This window comes from Copadichromis virginalis, linkage group LG8, assembly GCF_057382275.1.
Source record: "Copadichromis virginalis isolate Kocher_CV1m ecotype Utaka linkage group LG8, C_Virginalis_male_GT1.1, whole genome shotgun sequence".
Lineage (NCBI taxonomy): Eukaryota > Metazoa > Chordata > Actinopteri > Cichliformes > Cichlidae > Copadichromis > Copadichromis virginalis.
In genome coordinates, this window is record NC_140625.1 from 12992675 (window position 1) to 13014879 (window position 22205).

Consider the following 22205-nt stretch of genomic DNA (forward strand, 5'->3'; position numbering starts at 1 on the left):
CAAGAACAGTGCGTAGGGTGGCTTTTCATAGCTGAGCAGCTGTATACAAGCCTTTCATCACTGAGCTCAATACAAAGTCTGGGATGGAACCACTGGACTCTAGAGCTGTGGAGACGTGTTCTCTGGAGCAATGAATCACTTTCCTGTCTGGCAATCTGATGGACGAGTCCACCAGTGCACAAAGCAAGGGCCATAAAGACATGAGTCTGATGTGGAAGAACTCGACTGGCCTGCAGAGCCAATATTAAACCCTACGGATTAAGAACGGGAGTTTACTCAAATTCATGTGTTTGAAGGCAGATAAGTGAATACTTTTAGCAATATAGTGTATATTTGGATGCTCCTACTGCTGCATTGCATTAAAATCTTTCTACAAAATTAAAGCAAGTAGCTTTTTTCATTAAACAGGAGCCCCAACACAACCCGGTGACACAAATCAAACACACCATGCAATCAATAAAAACAAACTTTATTTTTTAAAGGTATAAACTGAACAGCCAACGAAATATTTACAGGACAGCACAAAACACAAACAAGTGGATTACAAAATACGCCTAGAAGCTAAGAACAAATACTATTAAAACTAGGCTTGTATACCAGCTTTTTTTCCCCTTCTCTTTGAAATAATACGATTTTTTTTTTTTTTTTTTTGAAATAAACAATGGTGAGTTTTTGTTTATGTCTTTTTTTAAATTTAAAGGTTACAGATTGCTGGTCCAAGGTCCATATATGAGGTGAGTGTAAATGCAGCTGAACTTCAACAGATAAAATGAGTGCAATATTACCTGCATGGCACACTACAACATTTATGACTCATCTTTTCGAAATAACAATTTGAGAACTATTATTTAAAAATCTTCATCTGAATCTGAGTCCAGGTTGTAGGTGATGGGTTTCCGGGCCCGTGAGCGTTTATCCCGTGGTGCTGCAGCTACAGGAGCGGCTTCTTCAGGGTCTGAAACCTGGAAACTCTCATCCTCTTCCCACTTCTTGCTCTTCTGTTGCAGAAAAGGAGATTAAAAGGATTAACAGTGATTATATTAGCACAGGATGCATACAGGAAACCTTTAAAATCTAAACATGTGTAGCAGAGAATCATTTGTTCTACTTAAGTCAGTAGTTTTATTTCAAATGTTACCATTTAAAAAGCTACTTTTATTCTTTTAATAGCTTCATTGTTGAGCCACTTTTTCGTGGTCAGAGTTTATAGTATTTCATTTTATATTTAGAGTTTTACTTCCTGAGGTTGGGCTACTGTACTGCAGGAATATGCCAACTTCTGAAATACTTGAATCACATCTTATGACGTAACACATAAATAGAAAACGAGTGTTCAGTATAAAAACTGACCTTGGTGCCAGCAGTCGTCTTGGATTTGAGTCGTGACATGAGGTCATCTGAGGAGCTGCTGTCAGAGTCATCACTGAGGTTCTTTTTACGTTTAAGAACAGGTTTCTGTTTTGTGACGGGAGCTTTCTTTTCAATCTCTGAGTCGCTAGAGTCGAATGACGGGACATTCTTGGCAGCAGGAGCCCTGGACGCAGGTTTGGGTTTAGAGAGAGCATCCAAGATAGATGGCTGCTTCACATCTAGAGAAAAAGAAAAAAAAAAAAAAAAACGACATTCCAAAGATAAATTTGTTGATTTCTTTGTTTTATAATGATCATGTGCTCAAATCTACCTGTGACCTTTATAAGACCAAACAAACATCTGTGTTACCTGCAGCCTTCTTCTTGGATGCAGCTGGTTTCTTGGCAGCGGCGGGCTTCTTCGGTGCGGCCTCTTTGGTTTTACGTTGAGTTGGAGGCTTGGATGCTGGCTCCTGATCGTCTGACAGAGCTGTAAAGTGCCACAGAGACAAAATATCCAGTCCTCAGAGCCTTGGCCCCACATTTCGCAAATTCATCAAACTATGATCCTAAATGAAAATACTTACAGCTCGACTTTGTGTCTGTTTTTTTAACTGTCGATTTGCTTTTTGCTACCTTCTTCCTGCAGACAAAAGACAAGGTTTGTTTTTAAGGTACATTAAAACAAAAGAAAGATACGTTTTAAGGTTTTTCTTATACTCACGTGGGTTCTGGAGCTTTGGGAGGCGGAGCTGGAGAGTCCACATCATTGTCTGACACAGTGCTGGGATCTGGGGCGAAGCTTGCATCATCATCGTCACTTATTAAAGCCTTCCTTTTTGGAGCGTCCTTCTTCCCCCAGTCATCAAAATCATCTTCACTGTCAGACATGCTGTACTTCACCGCAGCTTAAACAGTAAAAAAAGAACAAAATGAAAAGGCAGCTTTAGTAATGCTGCGCTTTGTCAAAGAAAACAAGCATGAGAAGCTGAGGTGTTAAAATGCTGCTCAAAAACCCTTCAATTTGGCTCATTTCCAGATAAGTTAATAATCTTAATAATAAACACCTTCATTTAGAAAAAGCATTTTATGTTTACTCTATTATCTTGGTCTAATATTTACATTTTTTAATTATCTAAAACACTTAGGTGTGACAAACATAACATAAATAAATAGGAAATCACACCACTTAAAGAGTTATCCATCAGCAGAGGAAGCAGTGTGGGCCATCAAGCAGATTCACCTTTGGTTTTCCGTTCTACGCGCTCTCTGGGGGCAGCCGCTTCCTCTGCCTCTACTTCACTGTCCGACAGGCCGACATCCTCATCTGACCACGCGTTTTTCTTGGGCTTCTTGGTAACAGGCTTGAACTGAAGAGTGGTCTGCTTGCCCGTCTTTGATGCTGCTGCACACGAGAAATGCACTTCTTTATGAACTTAAACAACAATGTAAAATTTAAGTGCAAACTGATATTTATTATAGCAACTTGCTTATGATTATCAACATTTTTGAGTGAATGTTATAGCAAGCACCAAATTTTACACAATCCAGTTTTGTGTGCATGAAGGAACGTCTGCATAGTTTGGATTAGGTTGTTGAAAACATAATCTAAACTTTAATTCCCCAAAAATGGAGTTTGTATCCATGTTGGCGGAGTACAATATCATTTAGTTGAGAGCCGGAAATTTTCAAAACTTGAGGCTAATTTTGATTTTGCTCCAGCGAGGATTGTGGAGGTCAAGTCTGCAAAATGTGTATTGTTACAGGTTTGCCACTAGATCTCACTAAAGAGCTTCGTGGTTACACCAGTAAGCAGAGGTGTGTGATCATAGTTGAAATGATTTCCAGGCGATATCCTGAACAGTCATTTCTACCTTTTTCTGCTGCTTGGGTCTTGGTTTTCTTGCTCAGCCGTGCAGCTAAGCCCGTTTCCTCAACCGGCTCTGTATTTTCTGCATCCTCTCCAAACTCCATCTTCATCACAACATCTTCACTCTTCAGAGACAGAAATGAGGTCAAGAAAAATGTTACTTTTGGGCAATTTGTTGTTCTGAATGTGTTAATGTAAAAAACAGTTTATATGCACAATCACATATGAAAACATACCTTGATTTTCTTTCCTCTCTTGCCCTCTCCTTTCTTCAGATCAGCCTTCCTGTTAGCTTCAGCCTTCATGGTGCTGGTGACACGTGGAATGACGCGGCGGCCCTGTGGAGTGGGCAAAGTCTCCTTTTTCACCTTTACTGCTTTGCCTTTTCCAGTTTTTACAGGAAGGGTGGCATTTTCCTTTTCCTTTGCCTCAACCCGCTAAACACAAGAAGAAGAAAAATACATCACAAGTTTGACCAGGAGCAAAAGCACCGATCACAGTTGTTCTTTAGATATAACATTATCACAATCTGATCACATGACTAACAAAGTGCACCGATTGGATATAAAGCAGAAAAAGGAAAAGAAAAGAGGAAGACAGAAAAGATCCAGTACCGCCAGTTCCTCAGAGAAGGCAGCAAGGTCCTCCCTCCACAGGTCTGCTGGACTCTTTTTCTTTAGGGTGTTTAGCTCTGTCACCTGTACAAGAGTTAGGACAGAAACACACGACCTTAACACAGGAGCTAATAATCTACCATTTCAAGCTTAAAGCATCACTAAGTTTGCCGCATAGCTCACCTTAGCATCCCTCTGTTTGCACAGCTCCTCCTTTTTCTCTTTTGTCAAGAACCACATGGGCATGCTCAGCAGATAATTGTAGTCCGGTCCAGTCGAGTCGTCTTTTTCTCCTCCTTCCCCCTCCTCCTCCTCCTCCTCCTCCATCTCCTCCTCATTCTAAGAGAGTTCACACAGATGGTTATTTAACATCCCTCTCTGTTGTAGCTGAACTTTGTTGGAACTGTCGGAATCAGAGTGTCCCACCTTCTCCTGAGCCTGTTTCCAAGTCTTGACTGGGTCGGAGTCGTAGCCCATCTGTTGGAGCATGCGGATCAGCTCCTTCTTTGGCTTGTTCTCTGCACACACACGGACAGCATTAATACTAATCAAGGAACAACCAAACTAACTATGAATAACTATATCAGAAGATATACAGGATTTTCCACTGTTATTGAAAAATGTGCTTGAAAACAAACAAACAAACAAACAACAACACAGAATCTATTTGAAACTTTGCACTTACCAATGACCAAGGTCCCCTGAATTTTCTCCAGGATGAAGCGAGCCTGGTTGCTGAGCTTGGCGCTCTCTGCTCCCAGCATGCCTGCCAACCAGTCCTTTCTCAGCACGTAGTACTTCATCCTCAACTCAAAGAAATCTCTGATGATATCCTGCACAGACTCATACTTTTTCAGGCTACCCACGTGGTCAAACAGAACCTGGAAAACAAAGGGAAAAATGCTGATGCTTCACAGGGTTTGGAAATATGTGGATAAATGTTTGAAATTTCACAGGAAAGCAATAGACGACTTTATTCATCCTGCTGTGAATGTGTGCAAATAAGTGGCAATCATTACCATCGAGTTGCAGGTGAGGGGGCTCTGCAGCTTGAAGACTTTATGGAGGCCAGCAGCCTCAGCCTCCCTCAGCTTCTCTTCTGTCATCTTGACCACAAAGCGCACCGTGGTGTCAGTGTGGTAGTCCTTGTAGTCTGTGATGAGAGGAGGAACCTTCTCTGTGCCATTCAGCATCGGCTCCAGCACATTCTCCTTGTAAGCCTAGACGAGAAAGTACATGAAGAGTTCAGCAAGAGGGTATTTATTTGAGTCAATCTAATAAACACTATGCGTACATATGGCAAAATGTTCTGGAAATGACTTAATTGACCAACCTGTGTCCATGTTTTTACAGGCAATTCAGAGATTTCAATAGTGGTCGAATCAAGGATGGAGATCTCTCCACTATTCAAGTACTGGTTATCCATCACCTGCTCAATTGTGCCTCTGAAGTCTTTATAATTTGGAAGCTGTAGGAGGAAAAACAAGCACTTAGTTTTTGCACAGCAAATCACCCAACATGGCAGATCTCAGGAAACCATCCTGACCATGGGCAGAGGTTCCTCGCCGTCGAGCATACGGTTGATGTTGCTGATGATCTCACGAATGTCGTAGTTTGGAATCTTGCTGGCCCAACCTGTGCCGATGCCTTCGGCTCCGTTCACAAGCACAGTGGGGATGATGGGAATGTACCATTCAGGCTCTACGCGCTGGTTGTCATCATAGTTATACTTGAGCAGGTTGTCATCCACTGCTGGGAAAACAAGGCGGGCGAGGGGGCTAGAAGTAAAGATTGGTGGGAGAATTTTCGTTAGTGACTCAGTAACTAATCCATGTAAAAAACTGTCCCCATTTTGTTAGATTCATGAAAAAAAGTGCAGAACATGGGCTGATAGTTCTACACACTTACATACAACTCATTCATCCACAATGCATGATGTAGCAGTGCAAGAAGTGACAGCGGTTTAACTACAATAAGCCTTCTTAACACTGACCAATAGTAGCCTCTTTTCGGTTGCTGGCTCCCTACATAAGCACTTCGTTATTAAATCTATGAGAAATCCTGCGTACCTGAGCATAGTGAAGATGTATCGAGGGCTGGCAGAGTCCTTGCCACCGTGCAATCTGGTTCCAAACTGTCCCAGAGGCTGCAAGAGATTCATGTTGTTGCTTCCCACAAAGTTCTGGGCTAAACCAATGATGGTCATCATCAGAGAGACCTGAAAACAAGAAAGAGTTTAGAGTAAATACAACAGAAACAGCTATGTACAGCCAGAATGACTTGCATTGTTTTTTTAAATCTTTCTATGAAAGATCACTGCTTCTACTTTCCTTTAAATAAACTTAATTTAACCGGAACCTTCTCCATGTGTAACAATTCAAGTTCTGGCAAAATTGACAGCTACCCTTAGTTATAAGAATTTGATGGCTAATAACATACAGTATTCAAAAGCAAAGCCTATTTAAAAAGAAGTGAACATTTTTCTGAACATAAAAATGATACAGTTAAACTAAAAAGTCAAACCAAGAATCTAAATTAGAAACACACTGACAAAACCCACACATTAAAGCCACCTCACCTCTCCATGGTGATAGGCCGACATCTCAGCCACTGAGCCTGCCAGCTGTGCCACCTTCACCTCTCGCTTGTCGTTCCTCTTGAAACAACAGTACAACACCTTCCTCTGACCTGGTTTCAGTCCTGATGTAAACACAAATGCATCCAGACATTAGACCAGCGGTTCACAACCTTTTACACCTGTCAAGAAGACTCAGCAAACCCTTCCCTGAACACATGCTCAAATGACTTAAATTTTAAACTGGATCTGGACAACTCTCAGCTTTCTATTTCTCCATAATTAGTTAATGGCTTTAAATCTTTCCTTTTTTCTTAATTATCATTATTTCACGTACCATCCACCAGGCAGGGAATGGACCTCTCGTTATCAGAGTTGGAGAAAAGTACCAGCTCCTTGTTGACGAAGTCGTTGTACGACAGGGACTTGGTTGACTGACCGTACAGGTACTCCTGCAAAGAGACAGTAAAACAGTCAAACTTAACAGAACAGAAACAAGATATTGAGTTCACCAGTTGCACAGACATTACCTCAGGCAGGTTGTGCTCTCTGCGCTGGCGTCTGTTAATCATAAAGTTGGTAAGCCACTCTTTTCGCTCTTCCACTTTCTTCTTGCTAAAGGCCTTCCCAGAGAGAAAAAAAGAATTGTAAAAACAGACCCAAGAACTAATGCTCCAACTGTTAGTCATGGCCTACAGGATGTTTAAAAAGTCCAGATCAAATATAAATTGGCCAAGGAATGATCGACACAGATGGCTAACATCTTACAAGGGTGATAGCTTCATCGTCTTCAGGTCCTGAGTACTTGAATGGGATACGATGTCTCTGCATATCAGAGAAGTACTCCTTGGCTTCCTGCGATGTGCTGGTTCCCAAACCTAGATGGGCAATAGCCACAAAAGAAAAAAAAGAGATGGTACAAGTTACAACAAAACAATATAGAAACTATAACAATGACAATGGCCATATGCATTATGTGTTGCTTACTTGTCCGTTTTACTACCACACAGGGGTTTGTAACAAACCTTTGTAGTATTTTATTTTCCAAGATTTGTGGTTTTGCTGGCTCTCCTTCCATGCATTGAATTCAGGAATACTGTAGAAAGACAGCTGATTTTTCTTGAAAGACGCCTGAAGAGACACAGAAATAAGATGTCCATCACCATGGTTCTTGACGCATAGGCATTTAAAGCTTTTCACATTTTAACATTATTAGAAAAAATGTGGATTTTTAATTTAAAAGTAACTTGGAATTAAAAAGAAAAAAAAAAGGGGGGGGGGGGGGGGGGGGGGACCAAGCTTTCCATTAAGCTCTGAGTATTCTGGGGTTTTGACAGCAGATGGCAGTATCGTTTCAAATTTCCAACATGGTTAAAAACTCAGTCACATTAACAAATAAGCACATGCCATAGCTCAACTGTGCATCTCTCAGGTGTCTTTGAGGGAAGAAAAACAAAACAAATGTGTGCATGTTGTGAAGAATGCTCATAAGAACAATAAGATCTTAGAACAGGGGTGGGCAATTCCAGGCCTCCAGGGCCGGTGTCCCTCCAGGTTTTAGATGTATCCTTGAACCAACACAGCTGATTTAAATGGCTAAATTAGCTCCTCAACATGTCCTGAAGTTCTCCAGAGGCCTGGTAACAAACTAATCATATGATTCAGGTGTGTTGACCCAAGGTGAGATCTAAAACCTGCAGGACACTGGCCCTCGGGGCCTGGAATTGCCCACCCCTGTCTTAGAAGAACAAACTCATATTACTTGGTTGTAGGGATGGGTACCCTAACGGTAGTAACCAGACCGAAAAGCAGCGCACATTTCATTGCTTTATTTCGGAGCTTTTTTTTTTCCCCCTGAGATGTCATACACTTTGGATTCCAGCCAATCATTTTACCTTTGCAAGCTTAGTAGTCGGGCCCAGGTACGTACGTTCTTTTAGAGCAGAGCTACAGATTAAAAATGCCCAAAGCGAAGCAGTCAAAGTCTGGCTGTACTTCACAGCAAAAGATGCAAACTCAGCAGCCTGCAACAAGTGCTTTAAGGTGATACTGTGCAAAGGAGGTAACACCTCGAATCTGATGAAACACCTGGCGACGTACAGCATTTTGTTAAAAGCCGAGAACTGCGCCGTATTTGATAGCGCAGACACACCGAGCACATCTACTGCGGGTGGGTTGCCTGTTATGCAACATCCCCCAAAAACCCGAAGAGGAGAGTCCTGGCCCCTAGCCCTGCCAGTGTAGCAGAAATGATGAGGATGATGCAGCAGCAGCTGTTCTTCTCTGCGTGAGTAGCTTAATGTTGTTAGTGTGTAATTTACATTGAGTAGGCTAACCGCGTTATTACATTAATGCATGTAAGGTGAACTAGCAAACACCGTCGTAGTTACATGCGGCTGTCTTCTTGTTTGATGGCAGATACTCCCTTCACCCTGGCCAAAAAGGCTAAAATGACCAAAGAAAAAGTGGAAAACAGCTAAACATGAGAGGTTTTTGGACAAAGTTTGTTTTTTTCCATTGTTTAAGCACTGCTTCCAGCCAAGAGTGATGCCATAAATCCCCTATAGCTGCAGAAAAGGCTAACATTGTTATCTTTTTACAAAAAAAAAAAAAACAGCTGAAAATGAGGTTTTTGGACCAATTTTGTGTTCTCCATTCTTTAAGCGCCGGTTCGAGCACCATTTCAAATGTACCGGTTTGGTACTGGTATCGGATAAAACCTAAACAATACCCATCCCTACTCGGTTGTGTTGTAACAACAAAACATGGCACATCACAACTCTCTCTATTGCTATTGTAGGTATGAAGTTGTAAGCGATCCATGTCTGAATGAAAGAACACATCATGTAAACTGCCAGATGAAGCCAACAATATTGCACATGGCAAGTCTGCAAAGGGCTTTTTAGAGCATCTACATACCTTGATGATGGGAGTGATGAACTCTTCCAGGAAGTTGTGACGCAGCAGCGAAGGCCAGTTGTGGTGGATGAAGTTGATCAACAAGCCCTTAATGTGGGAGCCGTCTTGATCCTGTGACAATAACACAGGTCAGATATATTGCAACAAAGTAATTGTGTGCGAGTGATGACAAAAAAGGTTAGTAAAGTGCTCTGTGACAACATTAGTAGCGCTAAAATAGTTTTTAATAGTGGGCTGGGATTTTGAAGTCCGTCTTTAACATGCATCCATCCACCAATTCAGATTCTATTTCCCCATATATGTGAGAGGACATATGGATTGTTACTAGAAATCGTAGTGATGATCCTGTTTTTCCATCTGAAAGTCAGTGTTGGCAAATGATGAACAAAATTCATAAGCCTTGCTCGATGAAGAAAAACTAAAAATTCACTCAAACATCCATCTGAGGCTCATATGAAGCTTCAGCTGCCCCACAAATCTAAATTGAGTCATAGCTTTCAAAGTCATGCTCAGTGAAAATTACTTAGTAGCTCTCTTCACAGCTGTAGGGGAAGGATACCTTCCTCAGGTTAAGTGCATGTTTCCTCTTAAAACTGGGCTCACAGTTAACATTACACTGGATTTGTACCTGCTCTAACCACCATTTGTTCCTGCAGCACCTTATGAAAGGCTTCAGGGCCAGTATGGACAGAAAACCATTATGGTCACAAAGACCTATTCTTACATATATGTAGGCACAGAAACATGAACATCCTGAATATTATCAACACAAATAAGACACGGGAAGATAGGAAAGGAGTGAAAATAAAGATCAGCCAAAACACCTGATCGGTCATGATCATGATCTTGCCGTAGCGCAGACTCTTGAGGGATTCTGGGTCACTGTAGTTCTTTTTGTACTGAAGACCGATGATTTTGATGATGTTGTTGATTTCTGCGTTTTCCATAATCTGATTAGAAAAAAAAAATCAAACAAGTTTTACTTACAGCTGTTAAATAAATAGATGATTCAAGCAATCATTATTTTTGCTAGCCTAACCTGTTTATGTGAAGCCTCCCGGACATTGAGCATTTTTCCTCTGAGAGGGAAGACGCCATAGCGGTCCCTTCCGACCACTCCCAGCCCAGACACAGCAAGTGTCTTGGCTGAGTCTCCCTCTGTAAGAATCAGCGTGCAGCCAATGGAGTTCTTCCCACCTGTGAGAAAATATAGTGAGTACAGTAGGACTGCAGGTCATCTCCATTCTCGGGATGCTGGACTGTACCGACTGCGGCGCACATTACCTGCATCGTTGGCATCATCCAGTTTTGGCACACCTTTGATTTTTGTGTGTTTAACAGCCGAGCACTTCTTGTTGAGCTGGGACTGAGCCTTGAACTTCACCCAGTTCATGATACTTTCCACAATCCCACAAGATGTGGCCTAAGTGCAACAAAGGATGGACACCAGTTAGTGAAATCGATGAATGATTAAACTTGTGAGAAATACACTGCTGGTGGCTTTTCATCAGCACCTGTTTAATGAACTTGTCACTCAGGGGACACTTGGAGCCAAAGCTCTTCTGCTGCAGAGTCATATTCTCTTTGGTCTGAGAGTCAAAGGTGGGGTTTTCAATCAGGCAGTTGACAAACAGCCACATATGGTTCTTCACCTAAATGGAAAAAAAACGTGAAGCGCACTCAGTTGTGCATTTTGTTAACAAACATTTTTACGGAATACACTTACATATTCATTTTCATTAAAAAAATAAATAAAATGAATACCTGGAAAGGCTTGACTGTCACCCCAGCTTTGTTCTTCTTCTTCACCACTTCAATGAGCTTGCTAACTACCTGGTCAGCCACATAATCAATGTGCCTGCCTCCCTAAAGTCCAGAGGACAAAAACAAGATCCATTTAGAGAATAAACACCGTAGGTCTTAATCATAGTGACACAAAGTGGCTGGAGAGCAGCCGGATTTAAGATAAGATAAGATAAGATAGAACTTTATTAATCCCTCGGGTGGGTTCCTCTGGGAAATTCGACTTCCAAAAAGCACAGCAACGACCGAAGTTACAGTTACATTCTGCTTGGCTGCCAAGAGAGCTCAGTCTAGTTCAATCATTCTTAAACTATTTCAGAGCTGCTCAAAGATGTAAATTTAGACAGCTTTCCAACAAACTTAATCATTTAAATTACTGATTTAACAACAGCCTACACATAGACACAATATATGCATTAGATCAAATCCAATGCACTGAGTTATTACCTTTGTTGTGGCAATGCTGTTGACAAAGCTGACTTGCTGGAAACCTTTCTCGCTCATGGTGAGGCAGACCTCCCAGCGCTCGTTGACAGTCTCATGGATGACAGTAAGAGGACCACCCAGTTCATCCACCTTGTCTTTCACATACATGTCCACATAGCTACGGAAACCTGTAACCTTAAGTGTGAAGTTCATACAGTTTATATCAGTTTTCAATGCATTTTAGCCTGAACAAATTAGGACGTAACATGTAAGATTTGTCTTGCTGACATCAAATATTTCATTAAATGAAGTTAGTAGAAATAATTTTAAGTCAGGTAAGTGACTACTTTTTACAAGTCCACAAAAAGTTTTGGATTTTAGGTTTAACTTTGTGAATGAAGTCTTCAGTCAACATTTAAAATACACATAATATATTAAAAAGCTTAATAAAATTACTTCCCAAAACATTAAGAGTTAACGGAAAAAAGTTAAAGATCACAGTAACTTACTGGTAGCTTCTTGCTATTGAAGAACACCCGGACACCCTTAGCGGATCCAGCAATATCATAGGCTCTCCTGGTCATCAGAGCCACTGTGTCTTTGTCAAGGATGCTCATCTTAAACTTGGCCAGATCTGGTCTGAAGGTGATGCAAGTGTATTCCTCTCCATCAAACGGTTTGATGCTAGCCTCCCCTGCTTTGCCCATGTTGTCATACCAAGTCTATGGAAGACATGGGCATAACAGAAAATGACATTCTCCCCAATCAAGACATAAAAATGAAAGTGGGAAATGAGGTCGATCTTCCTTCATACCTGCTTGAAGCACTTCTTCGACTGTTTACAAGCAGTCTCGACAGTGAACTTTGTACTGAAGATGTTGCAAAGCTTGGCACCGTATCCATTTCGTCCACCTGAAGAACATTTATAGAGTTAGGAACAGATTGAACATTAAATTAGGCTTTTTTCCTAATAAAACGCTAAAATTTCAGCATTAATTGTGTTGGACATAATGATGTTGAAGGGAGCCTTTGTAATTATACAGAATATTTTCTCATTAAGAATGACAGAAAACAAGCAGTATTATATAAAGCACTCAAATGTATCAATCTTACCAGTGACTTTCTTCTCGTCATCATCATAGTTACTTGAAGTGAGGAGCTGTCCAAAGATAAGAGCAGGTACATAGACTTTCTCCACTTTGTGCTCCACCACAGGAATACCCTTCCCATTATTCCATACACTGATGGTGTTGTTTTCACTAAAAGGAACAAAAATATACACAAGCGCTTGATTTGTCAGCTGGTAGCTGTAGTAGAGTTACTTTGTATTTTAATATCTTAAACTTGGTAGTGCACCATTATACACAACTCACGGATCAATGTTGATCTTGATGCAGGACATGCCCTTATCTCTCTGCTTGTTATCAGCTGCATTTACTATGGGAAGAGAAAGTAAAATCTATTTTTACTACCGGTACATTTTACTGGAGCTAAAACACTGTTTAATAAAGGTTTGTCATGGACATCTATAATTGCAAGAGCTTTTTACTTACCAAGGATCTCATCGAAAATCTTGTAGAGCCCAGGCACAAAGGTCACATCACGGCAGTTCAGTCCAGCATCCTCATCAAACACCCACATTTGCTAATGAAAAAAGTTAAATAATCACAAGGAGCTTGCATGTGTTCATTCAATAAGAACCATAATTGTGCAGTCAAAAAACAAAACAAACAAAAAACTGCTTTAAATATACACATGACTGTTAAAGAAATTTTAAAACTTCTTACCTGAGTGACAGGCTCAACAGAGCCTATGTAGGAGTCCGGTCTGAGCAAAATGTGCTCCAGCTGCGTCTTCTTCTGATAGATTCTCTCCACTGACAGCCGCTTAGGATCCTTCTTCAGCTTTTCCACCGGCTTGTTCTCCAAAAAGGCCTGATGAAAACGACACAAGGTTATCTTTTAAGATTCATCATTCAACACTCTTTATTGTCATCATGCATAACGAAAGCAACTGAACCTCACACAGTGCAAAAAATAAATGAAAATAATATCAATATACTGATATCTTCTATAGTCCTTGCACCGTAATGAAGATGGGACTTATCTTTGTACTGCAGGAAACCTTAATATAATGATCAACATCATCTATAGTGCTACTTGCTGACAGTTTTGCATGTTTTACTGCACAAAAACACAACAATGTAAATGTACGGGGGGAGAGAAAACACCCCCCTGAAGTTGCTTGGCTCTGATTACATTTGAGGCTCAAGGACAGGGTTTAGCTCAGTATTTAAGGACAGTTTTTATTTCAAACACAATAAATAATGCGAGGAGAATGAATGCAGGGGTAACACCATTTCAACTGGCTTAACAGCATTAGCTATAGTTAATGTTTACAAGCTGCTGTGCCAAGAGTTAGGACTAGTTGTTAAATTACTAAAAGGGACACTCTGCAAGTAGTGCATTATTACGTCTAAACATCGCGCACTATTACATTAAGCAGCTCACGACGTTAGCCAAGTGCCTTTAATTGTTTCTTAGAAGTTTAGCTTACAGTTGTAGCAGGTTAGCACGTAAGCCTAATAACACGTTAGCAGCAAATATGAAAGCGACAGTAACGTTACCTTCAACGGTTCAGCCATTCTTCTTGTATTTAATGTTAAAGCCCTTCGTTTGAAATATAGTACACTCTAGGTTTGCAACAAGCTAAATAAATCCCAGCTACCCCCAATAATAATAACGGCTGCCTGAGCTGAGGTCCCAGTATGAATATTCGAAATTTTGTGGCAACATCTCCCGCCAGCTATATTGACCAATCATACTACTGAGCGCGTGACGAATTCCTCCAATGAGAGCAGCAAATCCGTTCTTTTTCAGTTAAATAACCAATCGTAGACGGTAAAAGTGGCATGAGCCCACCCATCTCTTGTATCACAGCCAATCAGCATTCAAAAAGAAGTAACCTACGGTCAAGAACAGACAGGAAAAGGGTTAGGAGGGAAACAAAATAGCCTGTTTCCTTGATTTGGATTTTAAAAAATTCCTGTCAGCTCTATTTTGATAGTGTCTAATGAAGAAATGCGACCTATATTTTATTATTACTGTTTTGTTTTCAATGTTCTTTGAATTTTTGTTCTACAAGTACAAACGAAGCTTTTTTTCTCTGATGATTTCACGTTTCTCGTTTTTTAATAGAGGCGGACTGAGCAGTCTCAAACGTGAATCTTCACTTTTTATCAACTGTAATACAATGATAATAATAATAGTAACTATCATAACAATTTCCAGAAACACACAATAAAGGAACAAACTAAGACGAAGTTATAAAGAAATTACAAATCAACTAAAATACCGCATTCTATATGGCAAAAAATTATTTTAAAAAATATACTAAAATTAATTACAAAAAAATATCTTTCAGTAGACATGAGTGTTTGAACGTGATGTAAAAGAAGACACTGATGAGGCAAGAGTCTTTGAAGGCTGACATGTTAGTTTATAATCCTTCAGGATTTACAGAGATCAGAGAAACTCAGAAAAAAAAGTCAGCTGCATAATCCAATCAGAAGTCATATCTGAGGAGGGGAGCTTGAACATCTATGCATATTTTATCACATTTCCAACAACTCATGCATTCATAACAGACAAGTAGTTTTACAGGTAAGAGATTCACCTCACATAGGAAATAAAATGCTGTTTCAGATAAACATTCACACCAGTTCAACTAAAAGAAAGATTTTCAAATGCATTACAGATGTGGACTGATTGTAGACTGGCTTGCTCATGCAACAAAAGCTCACTAATACTGAGATCCAGGGTCAGCAGGCTCAGACCCCCACTGACGCTGGCAAAGGGACCATAGCCTGATTGATGTCGCTTTCCTTCCTCCAACTCCCCAACTGTAGAGAAAAAGAGGACATGATGTGAGGAAAAAGGGAAAAAGGAAATGGATTTTGTTGTCTGGTGTTATGATTTTTGACACTTTTTGGTCACTTGGGATATAAAGCATGAGTGGCCTTTTAAATGTACAAAACTTGCCTTGCAAGAAAAGTGTTCTGTTTTTCTGGGACCATGGTGCTCACTTCTTTTTTCTTTTTACACTAGAGTGTACTGGATCTTTCACTTGATTTATCACCACCTCTGCCACTTTCTTTCCTTTGTCTCTCTTTTACCTGCATAAAATACAGGAACTGCTTAAAATCTGTCTAGTGTTCAATATCAGATTTCTTCTTTTATATTGTTCCTTCCTGTCCTGGACTCTTCCCATGTAGCTGCACGATACCCCTAAACTGTGTTTTTTAGTCATTTATCAGCTAGACCTTCACTTTTTCCCCAATCCTCTATTTTACTGGGATAAAAAGATTCATATGTGATGCTAAGAAAGCATTACTTCAGTAGCACAATTTTATTCAGCTCTAAGCAACCATCTCTCTTCATATTTCTTGTCTTGTGGTTATCAGTCAATGGAAATGCAGTAACCTGATTTATCCTACCGTTCTACCATTCTTATCTGTCTTCCTCTGCTATGTTGCCCACTCATCTGACCTTAGCATGGTAATAATAAGGCGGAGGAGCTTGAGTAGAGCTGCCTCAGTCCGGTCGATGTAGTGGATTGCAAGTACACTAATACACCCACAGCTGCGCACATGAATGAAGGAGCGAGCACTTTTTGCGCAGTTTATCTGATATTTTTTTGCTTGGTATTTTCAGCCAAAAAGACTGAGTTATCTCCTTTAAGAAATCTAAAAGAATGTGCCTGCTGCCCTCACACTTTCAATGAACACAGGGTTGGACATGCTAGCTTTAAAAAAAGACTGTTTTTAAAAAAAGAAAACAGACAGTTTATGCAGTACCTTTACAATAAGGGTGCAGAATTTTGATCAGATCAACATATCACATTTGTTCAATGCATACAAAACAACATGCAAAAATTATTATTTCTTACATTCCAGATATTATATATCTGGACTATTTCATCTATCTATCTATCTATCTATCTATCTATCTAATATAAAGAAAATTTTCTTTAATGATTAATAGAATACATAAACCTTTGATTTTATATATTTCTGTTGCATTTTTTACTTTTAATGAGGGCAAATGATTTTTTTAAACACTGTGTAAGTCTCACACAGACTTTCTCTTATCTAGCAGAAGTGGGCAGTTTGAAACAGGAATGCTAAGTACTTAGCATCCAAAAATAGTCACCCTGCAAAGTAGATGGACACTCTCAGTAGCTACCACCTGCCTTCCTGTTTATTTATTGATGGCTCTGTGTTTTCTGAAGCTTGACTGCTGGGGACGGTGGGAGAAAACGAAACTTGGAGTGTCACAGATGTGTTGATAGCTGTCTGAAGGAGATGCTTGATGTGGCTTGATGAACAGTGTCTTACAAGGAAAGGGCTCCTTTACGGATATTAGTGTGACAGGTAAAGAGCTGCTCCAACTGAGCACTTGACAAGCTTGTCAGAGCTTGTCCAGGAGAGCGTTTTGGGATTTGTGAAAGATGTGACAGCCAAGAGTGGAAAAAAAAAGATAATTTTCTTTATTTTGGCTTTGCATCTATCATAGACCACAAAAGATAAGCCAAAGATATTGGAGTTAATAATGACCCTGCACTGGAATCATTTTGATTGGTAGTGACCAGAATGGACAGGTTAGAAATGAGTAAATCAGAGGGACGGCTCAGGTCGAACAGACTAGAGAGAAAATAAGAGCGGCAGAGCTGAGACAGTTTGAACATGTGCAGAGGAGGGATAGTCGATAAACTGGACAAAGGATGCCGAATATGGAGCTGCAAACCAGGAGGAAAAGAGGAAGACCCCAGAGAAGATTCATGGCCTCTCTGAGCCTGGTTCTGCTGGAGATTTCTTCCTGTTAAAGGGGATTTTTCCTTCCTACTTTTGCCAAGTGCTTGCTCATAGGGAGTCGTGATTGTTGGGGTTTTCTCTGTATTATTGAATGGTTACATTACAATGTGAAGTTGCTTGAGTTGACTTGTTGAGTTGTGTTGTTGTGATTCGGCACTATATAAAGAAAACTGAATCATGATGTGATTTGATACAATTAAAAAGTCTTGTTTATTTTATTAGAAAGGGGGTTCATCAAATATAGGGTATATGTATCAATTTTGTTGTCCACCATTGAACATAAAACTATCTGCTGCATTATAAAACTGTAATAACAACTATCTTAAAATTACTTATAGTATAATCATTTCTTATTTTCTGTAAAAAATTGAATTGCTACCCTAAGTATTTGTGGGTGAATATAATTACATCATAATTTCAGATTTTGGAAATTATGCCCTTAGCAGGCCCTTATATAAAGTGCTACCAAACACTCTCTATGACGAGTAAGTGTCACAGCAGTGTTTTCTGTTGGATTTTACTTATATTTGATTAAATTCCCCTCAAACTGTGTGTAATTATTTCCTGGCAAAGGCTTTTCCCTGCGAGTAGCAGGATAAGAGAGAACTCCAAAAAAATAATAATGATGACAATGAACTAAAATGAAAACAAAATTACAGCTTCAGGTCCACTGTGGATATTTTGGCTCAGTCAATTTCAAGGTGTGTGACAGATAAAACGACCGCCAGTGAATGGCTTAAGGTAGAAAACTAAATCTCAGTAGCTCAGGCTGTGCTGCATGTGAGGAAGAAGGAAGTGTTACTCAATATTTAAACCTTCAACACTTTTTATTAGAGACAACAGTGTTTAGGAAGGAAAATAATATCTTAGAGCAAACGTCTAACATTCACAGCATTAATATACAGATTTTTTTCTCCTCTGGTTGCTTTCTGGGTCATGTTTTGACCGTCACATTTCCAGCTGTGTCCTTGGAGGTCCACAACATGACCTTTAAGGTGAACACCCCTCCCTGGCTGTCATTGTGAATACAGTGAGGGACTAAGAATTATTATTAGTTTGAAAGGGCAGCTCAGACCACCTCTATCCTGTGTTTGCAGGCAACTGCGAGCAACAATAGTAACTTAACATTTAAAATTTAACAATCGGTGATGCAGTGTTATTTAATCACACTTGTTAAAAATAATCTTACCATGAAGTGTTTTCCCAAACAGTACAGTTTATTATATTCAACAACCTTATTTCCTAAATGTTTCTGTCTGCAGATCTGTCATGTAAAGCTTTTTGTGTATGGTGAGCAGCTCAAGCCGGTAGTCTTTTTTTCTACATGTGCTTTTATTAAGCACTAAATCAAAATGATAAACATACAAAAACATTACTGATGCTAAAGAATTGTCACGCTGTACCCACTGGGAGTAAAAATAAAAATAAGATGTAAGCGCTAAATGCTGCAGTTCCTCGTATGTTCACAGTTAAAGTGGCCACAACCTTATTTATTCAGATCTTAAATAAATAAGGTTGTGGCCACTTTAACTGAAGGTGTTGTATGTAATTCAAATATCTGCTGCTGCAGGGGAAGACACTTCAAGGCAGGATTCACAAGCTTCAGCTCTTAAATGTGGGCGTTCCTGACATTTGCTCATGTGATCGTCATGGCAATAACAACCGACCCTCAAAAAAGACAAGCTAAAAGGAGCTTCAATCAGCAGGTAGCCAAGTTAGCTGCCTGTTAGCAACAGGTTGATTATTTGCAACAATCAACAATGAAATGCTACATTTTTACACTTAATGCTTTACAGTGAGTCTTTTATTATGTCTCCCTCCCCTCATCCCAACTGGTCGCAGCAGATGGCTCCTCCTCCCTTAGCCTGGTTCTGTTGGTAGTTTCTTCCTGTTAAAAGGGAGTTTTTCCTTCCCGCTGTCGCAAAGTGCTTGCTCACAGGGGTTTGTTGTTCGCTGGGGCTTTCTCTCTATTATTGTTGGGTCGTTACCTTACAATACAAGTGCCTTTAGTGAAACTGAAATAAAACTGAAATGAGCTGTACAATGAAATCCTGTTGCTCTCTCAGCATATCTGCATAGCATGATTTTATTTCCACAGAAATTCCGGGTCTTTCTGTGTGGAGTTTGCATGTTCTTTCAGTGTTTGCGAGGGTTCTCCCCGTGTACTCCGGCTTCTTTACGCAGTTAGTGGGGTTACGTTAAGTAGTGATTCTAAATATCTGTACGTGTGAATGTAAGCGTGCATGGTTGTCTGTCTCTCTGTGTTAGCCCTGCATCATATTGGCTACTGCCACCTCTTGCCCTACGGTAGGCAGGGATAGGCTCCAGACTAGAGACTGGATGCATGAATTTCATTGGCAAATGGCTGCGCTGACATGACACGAATGCTGACACCTGTGCTGCAACTCCAGAGGTTGAATTTTCCCTTAACTTTCAGCATGAGCGAAGTGACGAGGCATATCAAAAATTCAGTTCAGCAACACTTGATGTCACCCCATTCAAAGAAAATGAAAAGCGAGGGTGCTTCACCCGGAAACACATCTGTGCAAATTCTGCTTTAGTTGCTCAGAATGTTGTTTTAAATCTTTTTTTTTTAAACGTAAACCAACATTGACAGTAATTTCCAGTAATTCTCTGTCACTTGGTTAATGTCACAGTGGTAATCCATCTTTTGTACACAGTCTATGGGATCAACATGTCAGCAACTGTGATCAACTGACTAACTCTAAAAACTTGATCATGTACAGTTTTCTATCCTTGATACATCTTTTGACCACGTAGCTCCACTTTTGGGTTTCCTACCCACAAATCTGAAAGTGAGAGCCACGGCCCTGGAGCATATCAAAAACAAGATTTATGTACAGAAACAACATCACCGTTTTCCAGCATACCGCTATAAAGCCATTCATAACCTGCTTTTAGTGAGATTTAAGACTCCAAGGTTTGCACTTAGAAGCTTTTGAAATGGCTCTGGCAGCCGCAGCTCTGTGAGTGGCGAAGGCTCAAATGAATATCTGCAATACTTTCATATCGGCACCCTATTGTTCAATGTCAATAATATCAGACTTCAAAGACAAGACTCCTCGCAGAGAAGATGAGGTGAGGTGACCTAAGCAGGCGAGAAATCCTTTTAATACACTGTTCTCACAGCTTTTGATTAAAAGGCTCAAGACAGGCGATGAAATAAATAAATAAAGAAGGTTAGTGTTGTATTCACAAAGACAAGGCAGGGCTTTGATCTTGAGGAGGAGTAACCTGGGAGCAGGAGACAGCGTGTGCGTGTTCCTGTGCACTTAACTATATATGTATGCATGTGTAAGACTTTGTGTGAGCAGACCAAATGAGAATGAAAGAGCGGGATCTCATTAATTTCCCAGAGATAAAGTTCTATCTTATCTTATCTTATCTTATCTTAATATGAGTCCCTTTGTTCCACTAGAAGTCAGAGTACATAGAAAAAAATTACATTCCCACCCTTTTGAGGTGACATTGTAAAAAGTTTGGTGCTAGCATTTTCTCAGCCAAATCCCCACTCAGCAATTTGACTTCATGGATTAATGTTAGCTTGTAGGTGTGCCACCTGCACAGGTACTGGGGTAATACAGAGGACGCTTGAAGCTGATCAGGAATGCAGACATAAGCCCCCCCAGTTACATAGAAAAAAAAGGGAAACTTTGATCCACTTGGAAGTGTACTCTGTCAGGACTAATGCATGGTTTTTAATGCACCATCTAGCTGCCAACCACCGTGGAGCATTTAAAATAATCTGATTAAGCTGAGAAAGACTGACTGCCAGTGCACTTTCCTCTGTCGATGAGGAAAGTAATCCTATTTTCTGCTGTTTCTCTGTCATATGCTTTTCCACCTATCTGATCCTTGTCTAATTGACAAGAGCAGTCTCATAACCTGAGGGCTGCAGAAGGAGCAGCAGCACGGAACGCCATGTTTCATGTATCTCTCATGAGGACTGAGACCCACAGATGTGTTATGATGCTTTTATCCAGCCTGGATCTCATAACACAAACAATTACTAGTCCCTAAAATAATCTTACAGTAATATGTCTGGACAGACAAAGAAATTATACGTTCTAAATTGAAACAGGCACTGGGATGGGAATTGGAAAAGGATGTGTTGGAAAACAGTGATTTTTATTTTATTTTATTCTTTATCTCTCACTGCTCCAGGATTATACAAAAAGCAGTTCATAGATGCATAAAATACTGTATTTCAACTCAAATAATCAAAAATTCTTTATGTTTATGCTTGACTCTCTTCCTTAGCACACATTCATCACTATCAATGAAAGAAAAAAAAAGAAGTGAATCATATGCCTTCTGTTATTCCAGAGCACCAGGGAGGGAATTTGGGTGAAGTATCCCATTTTATTGATTTTAATTCCATTAATACCTTATGACTGGCTGCTTGGCAGGCTCTCCCAGGCTAGTGGCCATGCACGTCTGTTTTTATAGTGGATTTGATTGGACATCCTTATCGGGTGGCAGCAGGCAGGAAAGGGGACTGGAGACCGGCAAAGATCCACAGCGCTGGCAGCCAGGCTGCATGTTTGAAACAACAAGCTTCAGATCAAACATGATCAGTGTAGGCTGCCAGCACAACCGAGCCATGTTTGTGCACTGCATTGTGCATGTGCTCATTTCTGCGTTTGTGTGTGATGGTGTGGGAGGGACACTCTTTTACTTTCCTGGCACCTGATGCATGCACACTGAACTCACGTCAATCCCAGCAATTAGTAGATTCAAACGAATGAATGGATTA

The 22205-nt window shown here is 40.2% G+C and overlaps 1 protein-coding gene across 2 annotated transcripts; it reads right to left on the reverse strand.

The window, feature by feature from the left end:
* Window positions 1–452: 452 nt before the first annotated feature.
* top2a (DNA topoisomerase II alpha) lies at window positions 453–14384 on the reverse strand. Of its 2 annotated transcripts, none has more exons than XM_085465871.1 (35): window positions 14183–14384; window positions 13344–13490; window positions 13110–13200; window positions 12930–12993; window positions 12670–12815; window positions 12371–12468; window positions 12066–12278; window positions 11578–11751; window positions 11092–11193; window positions 10842–10979; window positions 10612–10750; window positions 10367–10524; window positions 10152–10277; window positions 9328–9438; window positions 7434–7539; window positions 7177–7286; window positions 6939–7031; window positions 6746–6860; window positions 6412–6533; window positions 5903–6051; window positions 5380–5611; window positions 5167–5301; window positions 4853–5053; window positions 4519–4714; window positions 4260–4351; window positions 4017–4172; window positions 3834–3917; window positions 3456–3656; window positions 3224–3344; window positions 2593–2751; window positions 2074–2257; window positions 1937–1992; window positions 1720–1839; window positions 1351–1589; window positions 453–998 (listed from the first exon to the last, which is right to left on the reverse strand). In XM_085465871.1, the coding sequence occupies exons 1-35, from the start codon at window positions 14198–14200 to the stop codon at window positions 849–851; spliced, it is 4746 nt and encodes a 1581-aa protein (XP_085321997.1). In that variant the 5' UTR covers window positions 14201–14384; the 3' UTR covers window positions 453–848. The 2 variants fall into 2 exon arrangements, with proteins under 2 accessions (XP_085321997.1, XP_085321996.1); XM_085465870.1 differs by having other exon boundaries at window positions 2593–2754; window positions 14183–14383.
* Window positions 14385–22205: the final 7821 nt, after the last annotated feature.